The 20,511-nt window shown below is 41.9% G+C and overlaps 1 protein-coding gene across 1 annotated transcript in view; it reads right to left on the reverse strand.

Moving 5' to 3' along the window:
- Positions 1-4,387: 4,387 nt before the first annotated feature.
- The window catches only part of pcsk2 (proprotein convertase subtilisin/kexin type 2), a 42,794-nt gene continuing 26,670 nt past the window's right edge, over positions 4,388-20,511 (reverse strand). Inside the window, exons 9-12 of the mRNA XM_049599814.1 lie at positions 19,862-20,077; positions 16,817-16,917; positions 15,260-15,487; positions 4,388-5,743 (exon numbers count right to left, since the gene is read on the reverse strand). Coding sequence (XP_049455771.1) covers positions 5,254-5,743; positions 15,260-15,487; positions 16,817-16,917; positions 19,862-20,077 — 1,035 coding nt within the window. The 3' untranslated portion in view covers positions 4,388-5,253. The remainder of the gene's footprint in view (positions 5,744-15,259; positions 15,488-16,816; positions 16,918-19,861; positions 20,078-20,511) is intronic.

The raw sequence follows: 20,511 nt of genomic DNA on the forward strand, positions 1-20,511 counted from the left end.
TTGAAACCGTGTTCTCCTTCTAGGCAGATACTCTGTGTCAAGCACGACACACACGTATTTGATAGGTCATAAAACCACTCAGGCATGTATACAGACACAGACATTTTATGTTACACTTTAACAATTACTCCCAAGCTTTAAAGGAAGATATATTTTTGGTGAAGTCTGCAGCATCCACAAATAACTCATTCATTTTTTATGTGACCTTGAGTAGCTGACAATGGCCCCTGCTTTTAGTATGACCCAATCTGTCTGCAGGAAGTACAGTGTAGCCTTCTTGCTGCCTCTGTGAGTTCCCTCCACAGACAGGATAGTTAGATGAAAAGAAAAACACAAAGATGATCTCTTATATGAAATATGGAATGACCAAACGGTGTCAGAGAAGATCTGTGATAATCATAAGTAATATCTGACCGGATAAAGCTAAGAAACTTAAGACACAATATGTTTGAAAGTTCAAAGAGAATAAAATGCTGGATGAAAAGAAAACAGCAAGGGGTGGTGAGCTGACTCTCCTTATTGTAACAGAGTTGTAGACCTACTTACCTCTTTGAGTAGTTTCAAAATTGTAATGTTTATTGTAAAATTTATTATTTAAGGTTTAATGGACTGCACTTGTATACTAGTGCCTTTCTAGTTTTCCGACCACTCAAAGCAGTTTCTACACTACGTCACATTCACCCATCCACACACTGGTGGCTGAGGCTACCATACAAGGTGCCACCTGCGACTAAGCATTCACACACACTCACACACCAATGGAACAGCCATCGGGAGCAATTTGGGGTTCAGCACCTTTGCTCAAGGATACTTTGACATGCTGGAGCCGGGGATCGAACCGCCAATCTTCCTCTGCCTCTGAGCCACAGCTGCCCACGTTTTAAGGGAAAAAAATTGTGATATAGGTTAAAAGGAATAGCTTATTACCAGAAGGGACTTTCTGACAGAAAGCCAGAGGTGCTCTAGCCATTATGAAGTTCAGCCAGTCCAAGGCTAAACATGGATGTATTAGCTGGTGGTCATAGAGATTTTATTGTGTCAATTTCTGATGTCAGACCTCAACATTAGGCCTGTGGGCCGGCCTGCTGACTGGCCCTGGCAGCCGCAGACAGCACTGAGCGGAAGCTGCCTGTCAGACTGAGCCAATCTCATGCCTTCAATACTCGAGGGGATATGAGCAGCCCCTCCCAGTTTGGACTGATCCTCATTTTTGTTGAAATCTGATCGGCTCATCGTTTTCATCAGGAAAAGTTTCTGTCTGTCTTCAGTTTTTTTGGTAAACATATTTAGTGAGGCCAGAACAGAGAGCTGAAAAAGAAATGTGTGGTGCAGAGAAATTACGAGCTAAAAAGCTAAAAATGTTAGTGCAAGATGCTAAATGGGCTAAATCTTTTCCGTGGTGAAAGGGCAAAGGTTGCTGTGGCCAGTGATGACTGCTGGACTGCTCCAACGCTCTCTGATGATGTGATGTAGGACAATCTCCAATTTTGGGAGTTTTTTTAGAGGATATAGGCCTGTATGCCTTGGAGGTTGGCTGTATCTGTCTCCAAATATTTGCTTTGATTTTGAAGATAAGCTGCTTGTTTTTATTTCTTGTTACAGACATGTTTTTGTGCTGATGTTAGCAGTAGTTTGCATTACACTGTGACTCAGTGCTCACTGAGGCTTGCTTGGTCTGGTCTTGTTTTGATTCAGTGCAGTGGTGATGTGCTTATACAACCTGAGGAGGCAGGTGGGTGTCAGCAAGACATCATGAAGTGTCTTTAAGGTCTCCAGTACAATCAGATTCTCTTTTTTCACAAAAACAGTATTAGTGTTACAGTTTTCTGCTCGTGCCCTTCAGGCGCTCACATCAAAAGGCCTTGCCACCTCAAAGTTCCATCAAAATTTCAGTCCCAGTACAGCCCTGCAGAAAGTTCTCCATGCAAAATCCTCCCAGTTACTGTTGAAAGTGCTCATTCACTGGCTCAGTGTTAGGGGGTGCAAAGGGGTACCTGCTGTAGTCTGCTCTAAGCAATCCCAATTCTCATGTCTATACCAAACCAACTAAAGAAGAGTGCAAACAAGTATGAGTCACGGAAAAAATACTTGGCCACCCAGGCACAGGACTGCAGTTAGTGAACAGTACAAAATGTGCAACAATGCAATAGAATTAAGGATGATGTATAATACTGTATATAGGTTATGGTTAACATCAGTGTATCTTAGCATAATCACTGATTTAATGCACCACCTAGCAGCCAAGTTACACAAATCAAACACACTTATGGTATTGCGTAGGTGCATGCTGGGTCTGGCTTGCATGTTAAATGCTTAAATGCTCATGGTGGTGAGATGTTTTGCCTTCAGTGCAGAAATCTTTTTATTTGAACCCAAACCAAAACCTCACCAAGGCAGGGCTTTCTGGCGGTAATCCCTGAGCACAAATTTCTCCCAACAGCTCCTCCTTCTGCTGTGTGTGACAATTATCCTTGAAGTGACTGCAGAGCCTCTTTCAGCTTGTTGAAAAACTTTGAGGAGCACAGTGGGACTGGTTATATTGGGACAAAGAGGCTGAGTGGACTGGTTGTAATATGCTTTGAGAATCAACAAGCAGAGTTGTTGAACCTAGAGCAGATTGTGGAGGACGTCACGGTGCACGAGATTCACTGAGTGCCATCCACACAAACAGCGCACTCATTAATGTAAGCCAGGATACAGAGGAGGGCGTCAGTGTGTGTCTGCTGTGCAGTTTCTACTTTGCTTTGATATGTGTGTTTGTGGCTGCAGTTGCTGTGAAGTTTAACATTATTTATTACAGCCTACACCTCTGTGTTGTCTGCCCTGATGATGTTTTATGCTGCTGTTGATCCTATAAGAAGTGCAGGCTATTTATGTGGCTGAAAAATGCTTATCCCCACCACATGGTCCACAGCTGTTTTATTTATTGCCTAAGCCTCTTTATTGTTTATTATAGTGAGGCTATACAGACAAAGGCGACTGGATATTTAGAACTGATAGTTATAGAAATGCAATTTATTGTTGGTTCAGACATTAGGGCTCTATACTAGTGCCCTTATCCTACTGGGTGCCATCTTGAGAGGTATGCGTTCTGTTTCCTGTGCCTGCTACAGTGGTTGCCTTCTTAGCTTTTTATTTTGTTTGGTTTACTGGACTATTTGGGCCAAAATGAGGAGTGCCTTACCTTTGTGAGGCTGACTGTGATCCTGCAGTTTGTCAGCTTGTGAATTAGCAGATGTTGCACCCTGCAACTGCAAAACTGTTCTTGAGGTTCTCAGGAATTGAAGTGTGAAGTGTATGCAGTCCAAAAAACAAGATCGTTTACAATGGTTTGGTATGTGAGCTAAAGTAGTGCATGGGGGTCTGTAATTAGGTCAAGTCATACAGATCTATGTTTTATCATGATTGTTGAATGCATGTTGAATACAGCTGCTTGACCACTGTGGCAGGCACAGGTGACAGAGCACATTTCTTACAAGATGGCACCTCTGTCGAAAAAAATTTAACACAGCATGACGACAGCTTTACTGTATCTGTTAATAAATCCCATATATTACCTGCAAAATTCAGACAGAAGGCAGCAGATATTGTTTAAATACAGTGAGACTGAGTCTTCTCTACGTGTTTTACAGATTTATCATTGATAAAATACTAAGAGTGCTTTCACACCTGCCCTGTTTGGTTCGGTTCAATCCAACTCAAGTTCGTTTGCCCCCTAAGTGTGGTTCATTTGGGCAGGTGTGAACACAGCACTCGCACTCAGGTGCGCAACAAAACAACCAGACCAAGACCTTCTTGAAGAGGTGGTCTCAGTCCTGTTACAAACAAACTCTGGTGCGGTTCATTTGTGGTGAGAACGTGTTCCAACCTCGATCTGAACCAACTGCAGTCACATGACACATTGTTTGGGTGCTGAAGGATTATTAATGTGCACCTCCTCCTGCACTGCCTTAATATGCACATTCAGCACATCAAATGCATCAAAACATTGTTTTCTAGTTGGAGCCGCGCCTCGTTTTCAAACTGTATGGTTTGACTAAAATGAACAATGACAGCAATATAGTCCACGATGAGCAGCGCTAAAATCAACCTGCGTAGTTGTCCCTCCATTGTGACATTAGAAAGTGTCACATTTATCTTGCAAGTGTACTCTTCTTCAGCATTTTGTTTACTTCCTGGATTTTTCCCACATGGAAATTCTGACCAATCAAGAACAGCTTTCTCGTGCAAGGCATTTGATCTGGTCCGCTTGTAAATGCTGCCATGAGAACATGAACCAACTCAACTCAGTCCCTGATTTGGACCAAGGCAAGACAACTCTAGGTCTGAAAGCACCCTAAAAAACTGTTATGGCAGTGATTTATTGAGCACCCTTAACATGTACCTTGGCACAAGTAGCTCAGGCTCCACTTTTTAGGGGGAGTTTTCTTTTATTTGACAGCACAGTACAGAATGAAAGACACATGGGGAAAGATTAAAACTGGGTGTGTTATGGTTAGGTAGCTGCTGCTTGTGTGCCAAAGACTACATTTTTCAGATGGATAAAATTGAACTCCACATCCTTGGTCTTCTGTCATAATTTTCTGTGTTTCTGGATCAAAGTTTTGGCCCTTGAGATGACTTTTACTCTGTATGCTCAGTGGTGTGTTGCAAATCACTCCAGTGCTTTAATAAACAGCTGAATAGATTTATTATAGCATATGTCAAAGATTATGAAATATGAACTGAGGACCACAGGCTGCAAAATGAATCACATATTCCTCTCCTTGTTTATATATAAACAGTGCATGTCACATAAAAATATAAACAGAAAGAAGTATCACTGCTCTGTTTGCAAGATATTAAACTTTAAGTAGAATGACACAGAAAATCATTTACAGTCACAAACTGTACAACAGTTGGCAGAAGAGAGGTGCAGGGCAGTTAAAGCAAGAGCATGAGAGAGTGGATTATATTTGCTTTATGTACAGTTCTGTTGAGTGTAAAAATCCAGGTGATAGAGTTTTCTTTGTCTATGTAGAACAGATTATTAAAGGTTACACTTTTTATCATGACTGGATTACAAGAAACATTCATTGAAGGTTGGGGGCTAATTGAAACACTTGATAACAAAAAGCAAAGTGAAGAGAGGTAGACAAAAGGGAGGATGACGAGAGACTGAGAAGAACTGAAGCGATTTAGAGAAGGATAGAGCGAGACTGCGGGGAGGGAGAAAGATAAGAGTGAAGGAGTCGGCAACATGCAGATGGGAATTTAGTTGTTTTTACTCAGCAAGCTCTTGAGACTTCTCTCTACAGCCTCATCCAGCTCCTCCTCCAGCTCCTCCTTTTTGGACATTGCGAGTTTGGACTGATAATCACGTACTATCTGGTCTATGTAAGGGGCACTTTGTGTTCCGTGCAGCATGAGAGTCCACTCCTTCAGGACTCCGCGCTGTGGTTCCTCGCCCTGAAAGCCCACCTCCAGGACCCAGGTCCCGCGGGGGTCCTCACCCCAGGTGTGCGTGGTCATGAAGGGCCACTTGTCGAAACCCACCTTGGAGTCATCGTCGCGGGGCCTTCTGCTCAGCAGGATGGACTTTGTGCCCATGGGCGAAGTCATGTTGATGTTGAGGTCGCCGCGGCGGCTGGCGTTGACGGTGACCACCGCCTGAACGTGCTCCAGGTAGCGGACAAAGTTGTCCTTCCCCTGGCAGGCTTCAGTGGTGATGGCCAGCACCAGTTTGTTGCCAGACTGGATTTTACTGGAGAAGAAAAAATAGATTGAGGAATATAAATTTGTGTATCAGAGAGGCAGATAAAGGTCAAACATCAGTGTTAAACATGAGCAAAATGAAATAAGACGGAACATGGACACATTATCACCACAATAAGATGGCTTTAGGCATCCCTGCAGCCAAGACTGACAGAGCAGGTGAAAGAAAATTAAAGTACTTGACCTAGTTTCCTATAGAGCCATCCAACCTTGACAGAGAATGAGGCCTGTATTTTAACCTCTTCCCTCATTGCAGAGATTATTGTCATGTCCACTTACTTGACTCAAGTCAAGTAAGTGGGGGCAATAAAACAGTATTTGGTCTCCAATACATGGCCACGGTTTATATTAGGTGCTACCGTTTGTCACATAATATTCTAGCTTTTTAATATTTACTGTTAAAGGTCTTAAACTCTATTATGGCTTAATTCAGAATTCATATTTTCTCATTTACTTAAATATGAATTCTGAAAAATTAAACAAAATTTGACGTTAAAGGGCTCTTGTATTTGTATTTTGGGTTTCTACTAGAACATGTTTACAAGCTTTAATGTTCAAAAATCACTTCATTTCGGCTGGAATGTGTGGACAATTAAATCATTCCACAACCAGAAACCATGGTTTACCAGAACCATCCGGCATCATGGACAATTATTATACATCAGTCAAGGATGTAAGAAGACACAAGAAAGTACTAAATCACACTGCACGAGTCAAAGGAGATGATGGGATCCCATTTCACTGCAGTTGTACCATGTATTATTTCATGTTACGAATAAATTATGATTGATTAGTTGATTGATGTTTTCCTCATACCACCTGTGCTGGAACACCTGTATTAACCCTCTGTCTTAAACGCTCTGTTTTAGCACCTGTCTCTTTAAGCCCATTCTGCTCTGACTGGTCAGCGATTCAGGGTTTTCTGCACTATAACAGAATATGGCGGCACTTTCTACTTAAGAAAATCCCCAGTAAAAGCATCTAAACCAAAATCTTCACAGCCTGACACGTTCTAGCAGGAATACGATCTGAAATCAGGGAGTATTCTGGAGTACTTGTTTCCCTGATTAGCATGTAGCTATATGTAGCATTGTATTTGCAGCTGGGAAATGACTGTATATGGTGGTACTTTCTACCACAAGAAAAAAAAAATCACAAGGCTTCTAAACCAAAATATTTGCAACCAGACATGTTGCAGCAGGAACATGATCAAAAATCAGAGAAAAATGAACAACATCAGCAACCAAGATTATATTTTGCCCTGATGTTAGCATGTAGCTACATGTAGCAGTGTAGGCTACGTAATGTAAACACTTGCAGTAGTGTGCCTGGTGCAGATGACCATCTAAAGAAATGTGTCATCTCATTATTTAAAATTTTGCCCACATTTAAATATGAACATGATATGATATTTTATATAATCATAATAATGGATCAATTATTTCAATACAACGACAAGAATCTGCTCAAAACAAATAGAGCACTGAGAAAACCAACAAATTTTCACATGTGACCAGCTGGAAACATGAAACTTTTGACACTTTTGTTTGATAAATTGTTAATTAGAAACAACAATTTTACCAAACACAAAAGTTTGAACGATGTCCAATAATACCTCACTGCCTCTTAGATGAATTTAAACAACTGTACTGTAGAAAAGCGTATATTATATAGTCAGCTGTAAATCTGAGCCATGTTGTCAATAAACTATACATGTAAACACCTGACCACCTCTGAATTGTAGCTCCTTTTCAGTGCACAAAGAGGTCCTTTTTCATTTTGTCACGACGGATTTGTCCACAGCAGACTGTAAAAGCAGGCAAATCTAAGTACTGTTGTTGCTTCATGGTAGGGATGACATACTGCTGTTACCGTCTCTTTGGGTGATGGAAAGGAAGAGTGAGAACACAGCAGGGCAGGGGTGGTGGCCAAAGGCTATGAGGAGGCTTAATAACATTATTAGAGGCCAAGGCTGCACCGCAGGCAGCAGGGAAATGGGGGTGGAGAGAAGGCAACGGGGACAAGACACAGAGAGTGAGCGAGAGAGATGTGTGGAACAGCACTCAGTTTGAAAAATGATTAATAGAGCACTACGCTGAGCACAGAGAGGTGAGCTGCTGAGGGCTGATGAAGCAAATTACTATTCCCAGAAAAACAGAACAATTCACAGCGGGGTGTTTCATACTAAGTTACGCCCTACACTGCATGTTGAGACATCTGAAATAACCAAATATTAAACTGTTTTTTTCTACTAACAACTCTACTAATGACTCCACATACACTCACTTTATTAAATACACCTAAGTGACTTTGAATGTAGCATGGTTGTTGGTGCCAGATGGGCTGGGCTGAGTATTTCCGAAACTGCTGATCTACTGGGATTTCCACACACAACCATCTCTAGGGTTTAGAGAAGAGAAAATACCCAGTGAGCAGCAGTTCTCTGGGTGAAAATGCCTTGTTGATGCCAGAGGTCAGAGGAGAATGGCCAGACTGGTCCAAGATGATAGAAAGGCAACAGTAACTCAAATAACCACTGGTCACAACCAAGGTCTGCAGAAGACCATCTCTGAACCAACAACACGTCCAACCTTGAAGCAGATGGGCTACAGCAGCAGAAGACCACACCAGGTGCCACTCCTGTCAGCTAACAACAGGAAACTGAGGCTACAGTTCACACAGGCTCACCAAAACTGGACAATAGAAGATTGGAAAAACGTTGGCTGGTCTGATGAGTCTCAATTTCTTGTATCGACGGTTCTGGCTGGTGGTGGTGGTGTAATGGTGTGGGGGATATTTTCTTGGCACACTTTGGGCCCCTTAGTACCAACTGAGCATGGTTTAAACACCACAGCCTACCTGAGTACCTGTACCCATCTTCTGATGGCTACTTCCAGCAGGATAACACACCATGTCACAAAGCTCAGATCATCTCAAACTGGTTTCTTGAACATGATGATGAGTTCACTGTACTTCAGTGGCCTCCACAGTCACCAGACCTCAATCCAATAGGATGTGGAGGAACGGGAGATTTGCTTCATGGGTGTGCAGCCGACAAATCTGCAGCAACTGTGTGATGCTATCATGTCAATATGGACCAAAGTCTCTGACAAATTTTCTCAGAAACTTGTTGAATCTATGCCATGAAGAATGAAGACAGTGCTGAAGGCAAAAGGGTGTACCTAATAAAGTGGCCAGTGAGTGTATGTAGGCTGTATGTGCAGAAAGAAAATATAAAGAGACAACTTCAGTTAGTGCAAGTTTGATAAAGTTATTTATCAAACTTGCAATTTGCCGCCACTTCATTTTTTTCTCCATTTTCATTATCATTAAAAGTGCCATTACTGTTTATGTTTAATCACTATAATTAGTTTATTAGAACGTGTGAGTGTTTATAACTAAACCTGGGAGTGAATATGTCCAGATTTATACAGTCTATGGTTTAGATCTCACTTTGACCCCCACAACAATTTGTGCGCAGCAGGTGCACAGTTCCTATCAGATAATGTTCGGAGTAATTACATCAGTCGGTCATAGAGCAGGGAGAGGGATGCCTCTGAAGGGCAGGACCAGCGTAGATTAAAAACAACCCCACACGCACAGTGGGGCACCGTGTGCCAGCTTCACTGATAATGAGAAGTTCTCCTCCAGCTAAGTAAGCCACAGCCAGCCAGAGCAGCTATCAGATCAATGCTGAGCAGTGTGTTTGCAAGCCTGGCTATGCTGGTGTTTATTGCTTTTCTCTGGTGATACACTATCATCAGAGGTGGGCTTGTTGTAATTATATCTGTACCACAATAGAAGCAGCAGAAGCCCTGTGGTGCTGCTGTGGAAACAGTGAACTGATGAGAAACAGGGACGTTATTTCTCCCTCATAAATACCACCTTTACGAGGGGTTATTCTTTCGGATATTTAAGGTTCGTCCATGTCCGATTGACGAATTGATGCCACTTTCTTCAATGGAACGTGTAAAGGCACAGCCACTCTGCATAATAGGGCAAGTCCTCACCACCATTTGCATGTGAAATCCTCGGGGATGCAATAAAAGCACATGACTCTTAAGGGATGCTCCTTTTTTATCTAGCAGTCCTCTCAAAGGAGGCACACACACACACACACACACACACACACACACACAGGCCCACTTTCACACCATGTTGTTGACTGCATCGTCTGCAGAGCGCTGATTAGAGACTAAAATAAGGAAATGGAGATGTTGATGGTTGCAAAAAAAATACACAGACGCACCGCATTCAGTCTGTTTTTTTTTTATCTTCACCCACACATTGACACTTACACAATGCATGTGAAAGCGTTAGTTCACGCACACATCTGCAGACATGAACACCTCCACCTGGAATCCCTTTCTGGCTGTCAGTCAGTCTAATTGACAGTGTTTTCAGGGTACACCATGCTGGGCTATTTGTGGCGCTCTAATTAGAGCGAATAAGAGGGCTAGCCACAGGAAACCACCAGGCATCACACACGGGAGCTCAAAGCCTCAGGATGTGATGAATGGATGGATGACGGAGCCCTCGTGAGGCAGCCAAGGGGGGACGGAGGAGATGAGTGGGAAAGGAAAGGCTGACAGGGAAGGAGGCTGGGAGGACAGAGATGAAAGTGATGGCAAGGATGTGGATGGAGGAGATGCAGGGAGGAAGACAGGGTGATGCAAGGGGAGATACTACTTAATGTGAGTGGATACAGGAAGATAAGAATGAAAGATGCGGGGCAGAGCTCTGAGGATCTCCTCCGAAGCAGAGGCCAGATGGATTGTTATCAAAACGCCACTCTACCCAGAGGCCTGACAGCAGGAGTGAACATTAAAGCATGTGGGGAATATCTCATGCTTAAAATCAAGTCATTTTAAAGGAATTTATATGCAGTATACAAGACATAGTTCCTTTTCAAACTAGAATGACTGCCTCACAGTTGTTTGCCTCCACGAACCAAGTTGGAGTATCCATCCATGTCCGTCCAGACTCATATGACAGTAGACAATGCTTCAAATGTGGATGTTGCTGCAAAGACACTACAAATTCTAAAAAGTAGAGGCTTCACACACATCTTCAGAAGATCTAAACCATCAGCACAGTTTCAAGGTGGACACCCAATATTACTGTCCGCAATTCAATTTGACAAAAGGTGTCCCCTTCTGTTCCCGAGTTATGCTGTTGAGTAACGGCCAGAGAAGTGTTTTTGCAGAACATCATGGTGTCGCAGTGATGTTGACCTTTGACATTTTGGATATGAAATGTCATCATCACTTTATCCTGTTAGACATTTGCGCAAAATGTCTTTAAAATCAGTGTATGAATTCTTGAGTTACAGCCAAAAACAGGTTTTGTGAGATCACAGAAGCCTTGACCTCTGACCACCAAATTGTAATCAGTTCATTATTGAGTCCAAGTGGACGTTTGTGCCAAATTTTCCCTCCTGACATACTGCGTTCACAAGAATAGGATGAACAGAGAACCCCAAAACATAAATCCAGTCATGGCTGTCGCCAGCGGGGAGGCATACAAATGACTGAGGTACCATTAGCTTGACAAGGCATTTAGTAATGACTCTTTAGTTTGTATTTTTGGGTTCAAATTTAGTTTATAAATATTTATTACAACCTTTTTGTCAAAGCCCATGTGGCAGAGATTTTACATAACCTTGCATTTGCTGTCTGTTTTAGTAAATATTTTAAGAAGCCCTTCCAGACATGTTTTACATTTAAATACTCTGCTTGCCAAGTTACACACGATTAAAATTACATCTGCTCCTTCTTCCTCAGAGAACGCAATCTTTTTTTTTTAGTTTAAAAAATGCAACTATCAGACACAAGGTATCTGCTACTTCACTGCAAGGTGAACAAGTATGCAGTGCTCAATTCAATTCAGTAAAAAAAAAAACGAAGAAAAGCTATGTGGATGTGTCTACAGTAGTTTCCATATTCTGTAAGTTGGAAATTGGACTAGATGTTACAGTCCCTGATGGTCATGCTTGAGACTACGCGTGGGAGTAATAGTGCCGTCTGGGGGTCCGAGTGGCAGCCAAAGGGTTAGATGGATAGAAAGGTGGGAGAGAGCAAAAGTAGATAGGTAGACGAGGATTGTCTTCCAAACTTGTTGTGATGTCACAAAAGTGAATCCAGGTTACTTTACTGCAGCTACAAGTGACAACTGTATTATGAAGCCAAATTCTAATCCAATGTATAGCATCTGTAATAAATTTGCTAAATGACTTCCAGGTGGCTCCCAACATCATTAGACATTGATACTTAGTTGAATTTAGGGTGACCAACAGGACAACCTTTAATGCCAATGCCAATTTCATATAGAATACTGGCGACAGATGACGATGATATTTTGTCGGTTTAAGTTGTGTTGTTAGGTAACCAATAACCAACTTTATCTGAACATCTCATGCCAACGACATTTTGACATAGAATCATGACATTTAGTCACAGGGTATGGAGAATAAAACTCAACGTCTGCAAAGCTTCGTAACGTTAGGGTCTACACAACATGAAATTCTCATGTTGTTAGACATTTAAAATGTTGCCAACCTGATTTTCATTTCAACCAAAATTTAACATCTGTCTGATGATGTCATATTGACATGCGGTGCCAGCTGGGCTGTACCAGTATTGAAGATTAAGGCCTTGTTTACACGGATGCCGATACAAATAAAAACAGATTTTTATTTATCCTGTGTAAAAAAAATTCCAGGTTTACACGATCAGTTGTGAAAACGATATCCCTGTTTACACGGTTACACAAAAATGGCATGCCAGGCCAGTGGGTGGCATTATGCCATAGAAGAACGTTATGCATGCACAGTGATTTGTTTTCCTCTTGGCGCTAGTGATAACAACAATGATAAACTACATTTTAACCTTATGTAGCATAGTTAGCTGCTATGCACTTACTAATATTCGGCACAGAAGACGATGTAGCGGTGATGTTGATGCAGCAGTGCTAAATTCATTTGTAAGTAGTAGCTCGTAAGTAGTCCCAAAGGTGCTAACAAAATGTAAACAACCCCGCATATGTCCGCCAAATTTTAAAAAAAAAACAAAAAAACGTTCACTTTGGAAGGTGTTCTTAAAAATCTGTTTTCGTTGAGGAGAAACGCCAGTTACGTGTAAATGATAGGTGCAAACGCAAAGACAAATACCCGTTTTCAGAAATATGCAGAACCATATAAACAGGCCCTAATACAGTCAGTGAACTGTCCCAGGAATGTACAGTACAGGCCAAAAGTTTGGACACACCTTCTCATTCAATGCGTTTTCTTTATTTTCATGACTATTTACATTGTAGATTCTCACTGAAGGCATCAAAACTATGAATGAACACATGTGGAGTTATGTACTTAACAAAAAAAGGTGAAATAACTGAAAACATGTTTTATATTCTAGTTTCTTCAAAATAGCCACCCTTTGCTCTGATTACTGCTTTGCACACTCTTGGCATTCTCTCCATGAGCTTCAAGAGGTAGTCACCTGAAATGGTTTCCACTTCACAGGTGTGCCTTATCAGGGTTAATTAGTGGAATTTCTTGCTTTATCAATGGGGTTGGGACCATCAGTTGTGTTGTGCAGAAGTCAGGTTAATACACAGCCGACAGCCCTATTGGACAACTGTTAAAATTCATATTATGGCAAGAACCAATCAGCTAACTAAAGAAAAACCAGTGGCCATCATTACTTTAAGAAATGAAGGTCAGTCAGTCCGGAAAATTGCAAAAACTTTAAATGTGTCCCCAAGTGGAGTCGCAAAAACCATCAAGCGCTACAACGAAACTGGCACACATGAGGACCGACCCAGGAAAGGAAGACCAAGAGTCACCTCTGCTTCTGAGGATAAGTTCATCCGAGTCACCAGCCTCAGAAATCGCAAGTTAACAGCAGCTCAGATCAGAGACCAGATGAATGCCACACAGAGTTCTAGCAGCAGACCCATCTCTAGAACAACTGTTAAGAGGAGACTGCGCGAATCAGGCCTTCATGGTCAAATAGCTGCTAGGAAACCACTGCTAAGGAGAGGCAACAAGCAGAAGAGATTTGTTTGGGCCGAGAAACACAAGGAATGGACATTAGACCAGTGGAAATCTGTGCTTTGGTCTGATGAGTCCAAATTTGTGATCTTTGGTTCCAACCGCCGTGTCTTTGTGAGACGCAGAAAAGGTGAACGGATGGATTCCACATGCCTGGTTCCCACTGTGAAGCATGGAGGAGGAGGTGTGATGGTGTGGGGGTGTTTTGCTGGTGACACTGTTGGGGATTTATTCAAATTTGAAGGCACACTGAACCAGCATGGCTACCACAGCATCCTGCAGCGACATGCCATCCCATCCGGTTTGCATTTAGTTGGACGATCATTTATTTTTCAACAGGACAATGACCCCAAACACACCTCCAGGCTGTGTAAGGGCTATTTGACCAAGAAGGAGAGTGATGGAGTGCTGCAGCAGATGACCTGGCCTCCACAGTCACCGGACCTGAACCCAATCGAGATGGTTTGGGGTGAGCTGGACCGCAGAGTGAAGGCAAAGGGGCCAACAAGTGCTAAACACCTCTGGGAACTCCTTCAAGACTGTTGGAAAACCATTTCAGGTGACTACCTCTTGAAGCTCATGGAGAGAATGCCAAGAGTGTGCAAAGCAGTAATCAGTGCAAAGGGTGGCTATTTTGAAGAAACTAGAATATAAAACATGTTTTCAGTTATTTCACCTTTTTTTGTTAAGTACATAACTCCACATGTGTTCATTCATAGTTTTGATGCCTTCAGTGAGAATCTACAATGTAAATAGTCATGAAAATAAAGAAAACGCATTGAATGAGAAGGTGTGTCCAAACTTTTGGCCTGTACTGTAAATCAAACAGCAATAGTTACCTAAAGTTTGCTGACATTAGCTAAGATTAGCCACCATAAGCTACAGGTCGCACCAGACCAAGTGTGTTTGATTGTGTACAAATTGAAGTTTTCATGTGTAATACAAACAATGTTATAGTCCTTCTCTCAAAAGTATCTGAGCACAGAAAACCTTTGCACATGCATCACCCTGCAAACTAGATGCCACTAGATGTCTTCTGAGCATCTCTTCAACAAGTCTGTGAGGGATACTCACCGTAATCTTTCATACAGAAATCCAATTCAGATGTCAGATTTGTCAGAACAGTAATGCAGTGATTAACAAACACTGCCTGTCAGGACATCAGTCTTTGTCATTATAAATCTGCAGGACCATCAGACAGACTGAGCAGCTAATCTAAATATCACTGGGTTATGAAGTGGACACTCCCATCGCATATCTGTTATTGAATTAAGCCTTAGTGGGATAACTGAGTAATTAGATGAGTGTGTCTCTTGTGCTCAGCAGTGTTTTTCTCTTAGCATCTTGGTGAAAGTTTGAAATTGTAGAATATGTGGTGATTCCATGTAACATGCAGTAGGTATAGTTTTTAAAAAAGAAAAAAAAGAAGTAAAAATGGGTGGAAATGTGACTCACTGGGCCTCCTGAATGGATCCGGCTACGCAGTGGAAACGCTCAGGCACGGTTTTCCATTCCTTGGCCATTTTCACCATGCCCCCAGCGTCCAGGACACCGTAGCCAAACAGGTGGTTGAACTCGAGACCCACGCCATTCCTCCTCCATTGGTGGACCTCGTCATGGAGCTGGTTCCTCTTGGAAGTCAGGACTGACAGGTGCTGCATGTCTCTCCATGTCAGGTTAGGGCTGGGATGGACAGCGAGGAGAGTCAGTATTGTTAATTAGAACTGGTAGACATGGTAGCGGGGGAAAAAAACAACATTAACTAATATTAAAACATTTCTGCTTCATGGTTTTGCCTTAATGACACACTTTCAATTATCTAAACATCATAGCGTCTGTACTGTGAGGCAGATGGCTGCCTTTGTCTGCGTCTCCCTCCATTATCTTGGCTCTGTGTAGTGACAGCTTTGCTCTGGCTGACTCACTGACTCCTGCCGTTGGTTCAAGTGTGTTTGGGCAGTAAAAAGGCCGTGCAGTCGTCCTAACAGCCTCGTGGGTTATTTGCCACCGGACAGGGCGAGCATCCACTCCCCCCAACAGCAACATCATTATTGTGTGTGCAGAGCAAACAGTGTTTCTTTGCTCAACTCCACTAACTGGTGTCAGTTAATGGCAGCAGAATCTTGTCAGCACTTTAATGTGAGAAATGAAGCGTCTGAGAGAAAAGAACGGCTCCCCTCTGGGATTTGAGAAGCAGTAATTCTCCAGGTTTTAGATTTTTCATATTGGTTTAATTATGTGTGGGCGGGTTTACTTAAGTGGCATATGTTTTCAATTATTTTTCTGATCCACAAGGAACAATTTGCTCTGAATTCACAAGGATTACAAAATAAACTCCACCTTGTACCACAGTGTTAATATGACACAATTAACACTTTCTTGTAAACATCACTAATAGTAGCTTCTGTATCACCATAAGCCTACACACAATTTTCAGGCACTGCAGTGTGTTTATCATCCCATCCTCTCTGCTACAAACATATAGTATATAAACTGTATTTTTCCAGTCTTGTACTGAGATATACACTGATCCAAATGTGATTTGTGTCCTTGGCACAGGCACATAGAGTCTGTACTTTGTGGGCGACGGAATAAGTGCTGCTTTGCTTTTCATTCGGCCTCAGATTGTGATAAATAAGCAACTGTGTGAAAAGTGGAGAGCTGATTCGTGCCTTGAAGGAGTTCAGACACACACACAGAAAATAACTATGAAGGGATCTGAGTATAGAGATTGACGGAGGAAGTCAGAGACATGGATGCGAAACAAAAGCTCAAGGTTGTACTTTGAAAAGAAATGCTCATTAATGAATAACATGCAAACAGTTTTTTTTTCCCAAATCAAAGATTATCCAAATCTAACAGCTGAATGTTATTGTAGACTGTTACCCTCTGACCAGAACTTTCTTCAACACAGAGAAATCAAATGTGTAATGTAATAAAGTTTAATACATACAGTTGATCTAAATCAACAATCACAATTATTGCATGTGTGTGGAAGGAGTGACGACATACTTAGCCTCAAGAGCCAGAGCAAAGACACCAGCTGCTTCTGGAGCTGCTGCTGATGTTCCTGAGTGACGCAGTGTGCAATTCCCATACAGGTCTGTGGTGGCCTGAAATAACCAAATCACAGGATCATTAAGTCACTCAACATCCTCCCCTTCTTGCCCACAAAACTGACACCACCCTATCAAACAACAAAAAGAGCAAATACATAATTGTCTCCCTTTTCTGTCTCTCTGTCCCTCCTATTTTTGCACAGCCCCTAAGATCCTGACTCAGACATTTAATATGCAATTTTCTCATTGCAGTTTAAAGGAATACTTCACCCCCAAATGACCATTTGTATATCAAATACTTACCCTGTATTTAAATTGAATTGGTTAAAAAAAAAACAAAAAAAACCTCTCTTGCATGTCTGAACGAAGAATCCAAAAACATAGAAAATTCTTGTGCAGTATAATCTCGGTCTTATTTACCCAGTTGCATGTTAGTACTTCTCAGAGAACAGCATTGTCCGACAGGGATCTGAACTAAAGGTAAAACTTGACTATGCTCTCCTCAGTGCCAGACTCCATTGACAAAAACAGTGATTTTACCTCACTTAACATGGGAGCTACTGGTCTACCACTATGCGGTACTTTGTGTTAATGTGTGACTTTGGTAAATCCAAACTAACTCTTTAAGACGCCAAAGTCACACAATAAAACAAACAAACTACCGATCGAGGCAGTGGTAGACCAACAGCTCCCGTGTTCAGTGAGGTAAAATGACTGTTTTTGTCACTGGAGTCGGGCTTTGAAGAGAGTTTACTGTGAGAGTTTTACTGTTTGTTCAGTTGCCCATCTTAAAGGCCTGGATCAACATATTCTCAAAGAATAGTTTGTACGATAGCCAAGGAAAAATGCATGCACAACACAATATCTTATGAATTAGTGCAGTTACAGTTACGTAACAAATGTAAAGATATAGAGGTTGGGTATAGGCAAGTAAAGTTACCGTGATTAGGTTTAGGAAAGGAAACATGGCGAAGATGCACCTTACAAAAATACCAGTTTTACCTCGCTTAACACAGGAGCTGTTGGTCTACCACTGCCTCGATTGGTAGTTTGTTTGTTTTATTGTGTGACTTCGGTGTCTTACAGGTTAGTTTAGATTCACCAAAGTCACCCAATAACACAAGCAAACTACTGAGTAGTGGTAGGCCAGTAGCTCTCGTGTTAAGCAGGGTAAAATTCCGTTTACGTCAGTGGGGTCGGGCTTTGGAGAGAGATTACAGAAGTATCACTTTCAGCTTAGGTCCCCAACTTAAAGGCCTGTCTGGATCAACATGTTCTCAAAGAACGGTTCATATGATAGCCTACGAAAAATGCATGCACTACATAATATCCTACAAATTAGCGCCCCTCGAATGAGGCGTACGTCGTTATTGTACAGTTACGTAATTATTGGAAAGATACAAGGTTAGGTATAGGCAAGTAAAGTTGTTGTGGATGGGTTTAGGAAAAGAGACATGGCAATGAAGCACCTTAAAATGACTTTAAGTTCACTCAAAGTTCACGTAGTTCCAAACACGCTTCCACAGGAAACCTGGACCTTCCCAGGGTAAGGTCTAACCACCCTAACCTGCGTCCTTATAAGACTGTGTCAGACTGCTTCCTTGTTTACTACCGTCAGCTTGTCTGGATAAATGTGGCTTATATTATACTGCATGGGTTGTGTTTGTAAACAAATGCTTTGATATAGTACTTCTGTTGTTAAATGTGGTCACCTATGCCTTCAATTCATCAAGAATTTCCTCCGTTTTTGGATTCTTCGTTCACTGTGGACGCGAGAAACATGTTTTCTTTACAAATTCAATTTAACACTGGGTGAGTAATTAATATACACATTGTCATTTAGGGTGTGAAATATTCTACAGGGACATGTCCACAATCAGTATAATCCTTTTGCTTCACATATAATTTGAAGAACAAAGACAAAAAAGGATGAATTAGAGTGCAAAGTGTACATTGGCTGAACTGTTATATAAACACATCAGCAGGCAAGTTATGTTTATATTTACTGAATAAGCATTTAATTATTTAATTTGGCGCTTAATTAGAAATGATAACAGATTGACTGAAATTAGAGGGGAACCCCTAGGGAAGATCCGTGGCTCTGTCAACAGCCAAAGGTGATTTGCATAATCACAAACACAAACACCGCTGCCTTTGTACCCTGGGAAATTCTTCTCGCACACATGCATGGTATGGAACATCGCTCGATATTCTCAATGACTGCACGTTAAGATGAAAGAGCATTCCTTCTCCGGACACTTACCATCAAGGTCAGGTATTTGTTGTCAATAAAAGGTGGTAAGTATCACCTGTCGTGCTGTTTTCAAGATGGGGTTAGGGTTAGGGTCTCTTTTTGATTCTAGTGACTCATCCACTCTTTTTTTGATGATCACGCCCTGATGACACAATTCTCCACGTAAATGCTCAGATAGCTGCGAGCCAGTTCCTGTTGTTTCAACTTATAACTCTCTGCTGATGGTTTTCCTTGTCATGGTAAAAATAAAGCAGTAAGAACCAATAACAGAAGAGTCCATAAAAACGTTTTCATATTTCCCTTAATAACAATTCACAACGCCTCAAAGGCCGTGATCAACACAGTATAGCGGGTGCTCTTGAGCATCTACAGCAAAATGATGCATCTGGAAGTCCAGGGAGGTAATCACAGAAGAGCTATTCCTCCACCCAAACCTCCATTTTTCACAACCAGCCAGCAATTACAGCGTAACAGCCTCTCAGGCTGGTCTCATCCAACCTCCTGGAAAGCTTTGTATACAGTTCCTGCTGGGCCAACTGAAAAGAAGCTATTTACAGTTAAGTCCATGAATGAGGACGTATCTTTGAAAGATATTACGAAAATGTATTGAGCTGTCTTTGCTAAAAGTGTACATACCCACTGTCAAAGGTTACTTCAGGGACTGTCAACAAGATTTGATGAACTTGTTTAAGATGATTTCTTTTTCAGTCAGGTGAAACATGTATTTAACACAAACACACTCACAACGCCAGCCTCTGGGTTCCTCTTGCGTCCGTTGCTGAACGTGGATGCCAGGGTGGAGGAGCAGCTCTCATCGTACAGGGCCGTGCGTCCGTCGTTAATGGCTGAGTTGATGGAGATTGTCCACATGCTCGAGGCGTAACCATCGCAGTTGCAGTCGTCATAGCTACCACCATCTCCTGATGCCCACACGTAGATGCTGCCTTTTCCTCCACGTCCCTAAAACATCATCATTATCACAGGTCTGGTTAGTGGTAGAACATATATGGGTGAAATTAGACTACTAATCATGTGCATGATCTAACTCCAAATGATTAAATAACGAATCAGAATTATAAAAATAGGACAAAATGTCAAATTGTAAGGAGGGACATTTTCAGCTAATAGATTGCAAAAGACACATAATTTAGGCATCTATCACTCAATCAAACCCTACCCACGCATGTACAGCTGAACATGCTATTCGAGTGCTTCAGTCATTTGAAGGAGCTGTTTGCAACATTCAGAGCATATCTATGATCCAGAGTCTGAGGCAGGATTGCCTGCACAAGGCTCTCAACGTAGAGGAGGTTGAGCCAGCAGCTAGCAGCTAACGGTGCTAACAGAGCGAACAATGCCAGCAGCTGTTACAGTGCTGACAGAGCCAACAGTGT

This window comes from Epinephelus fuscoguttatus, linkage group LG16 (assembly GCF_011397635.1).
Source record: "Epinephelus fuscoguttatus linkage group LG16, E.fuscoguttatus.final_Chr_v1".
Taxonomy (NCBI): Eukaryota; Metazoa; Chordata; class Actinopteri; order Perciformes; family Serranidae; genus Epinephelus; species Epinephelus fuscoguttatus.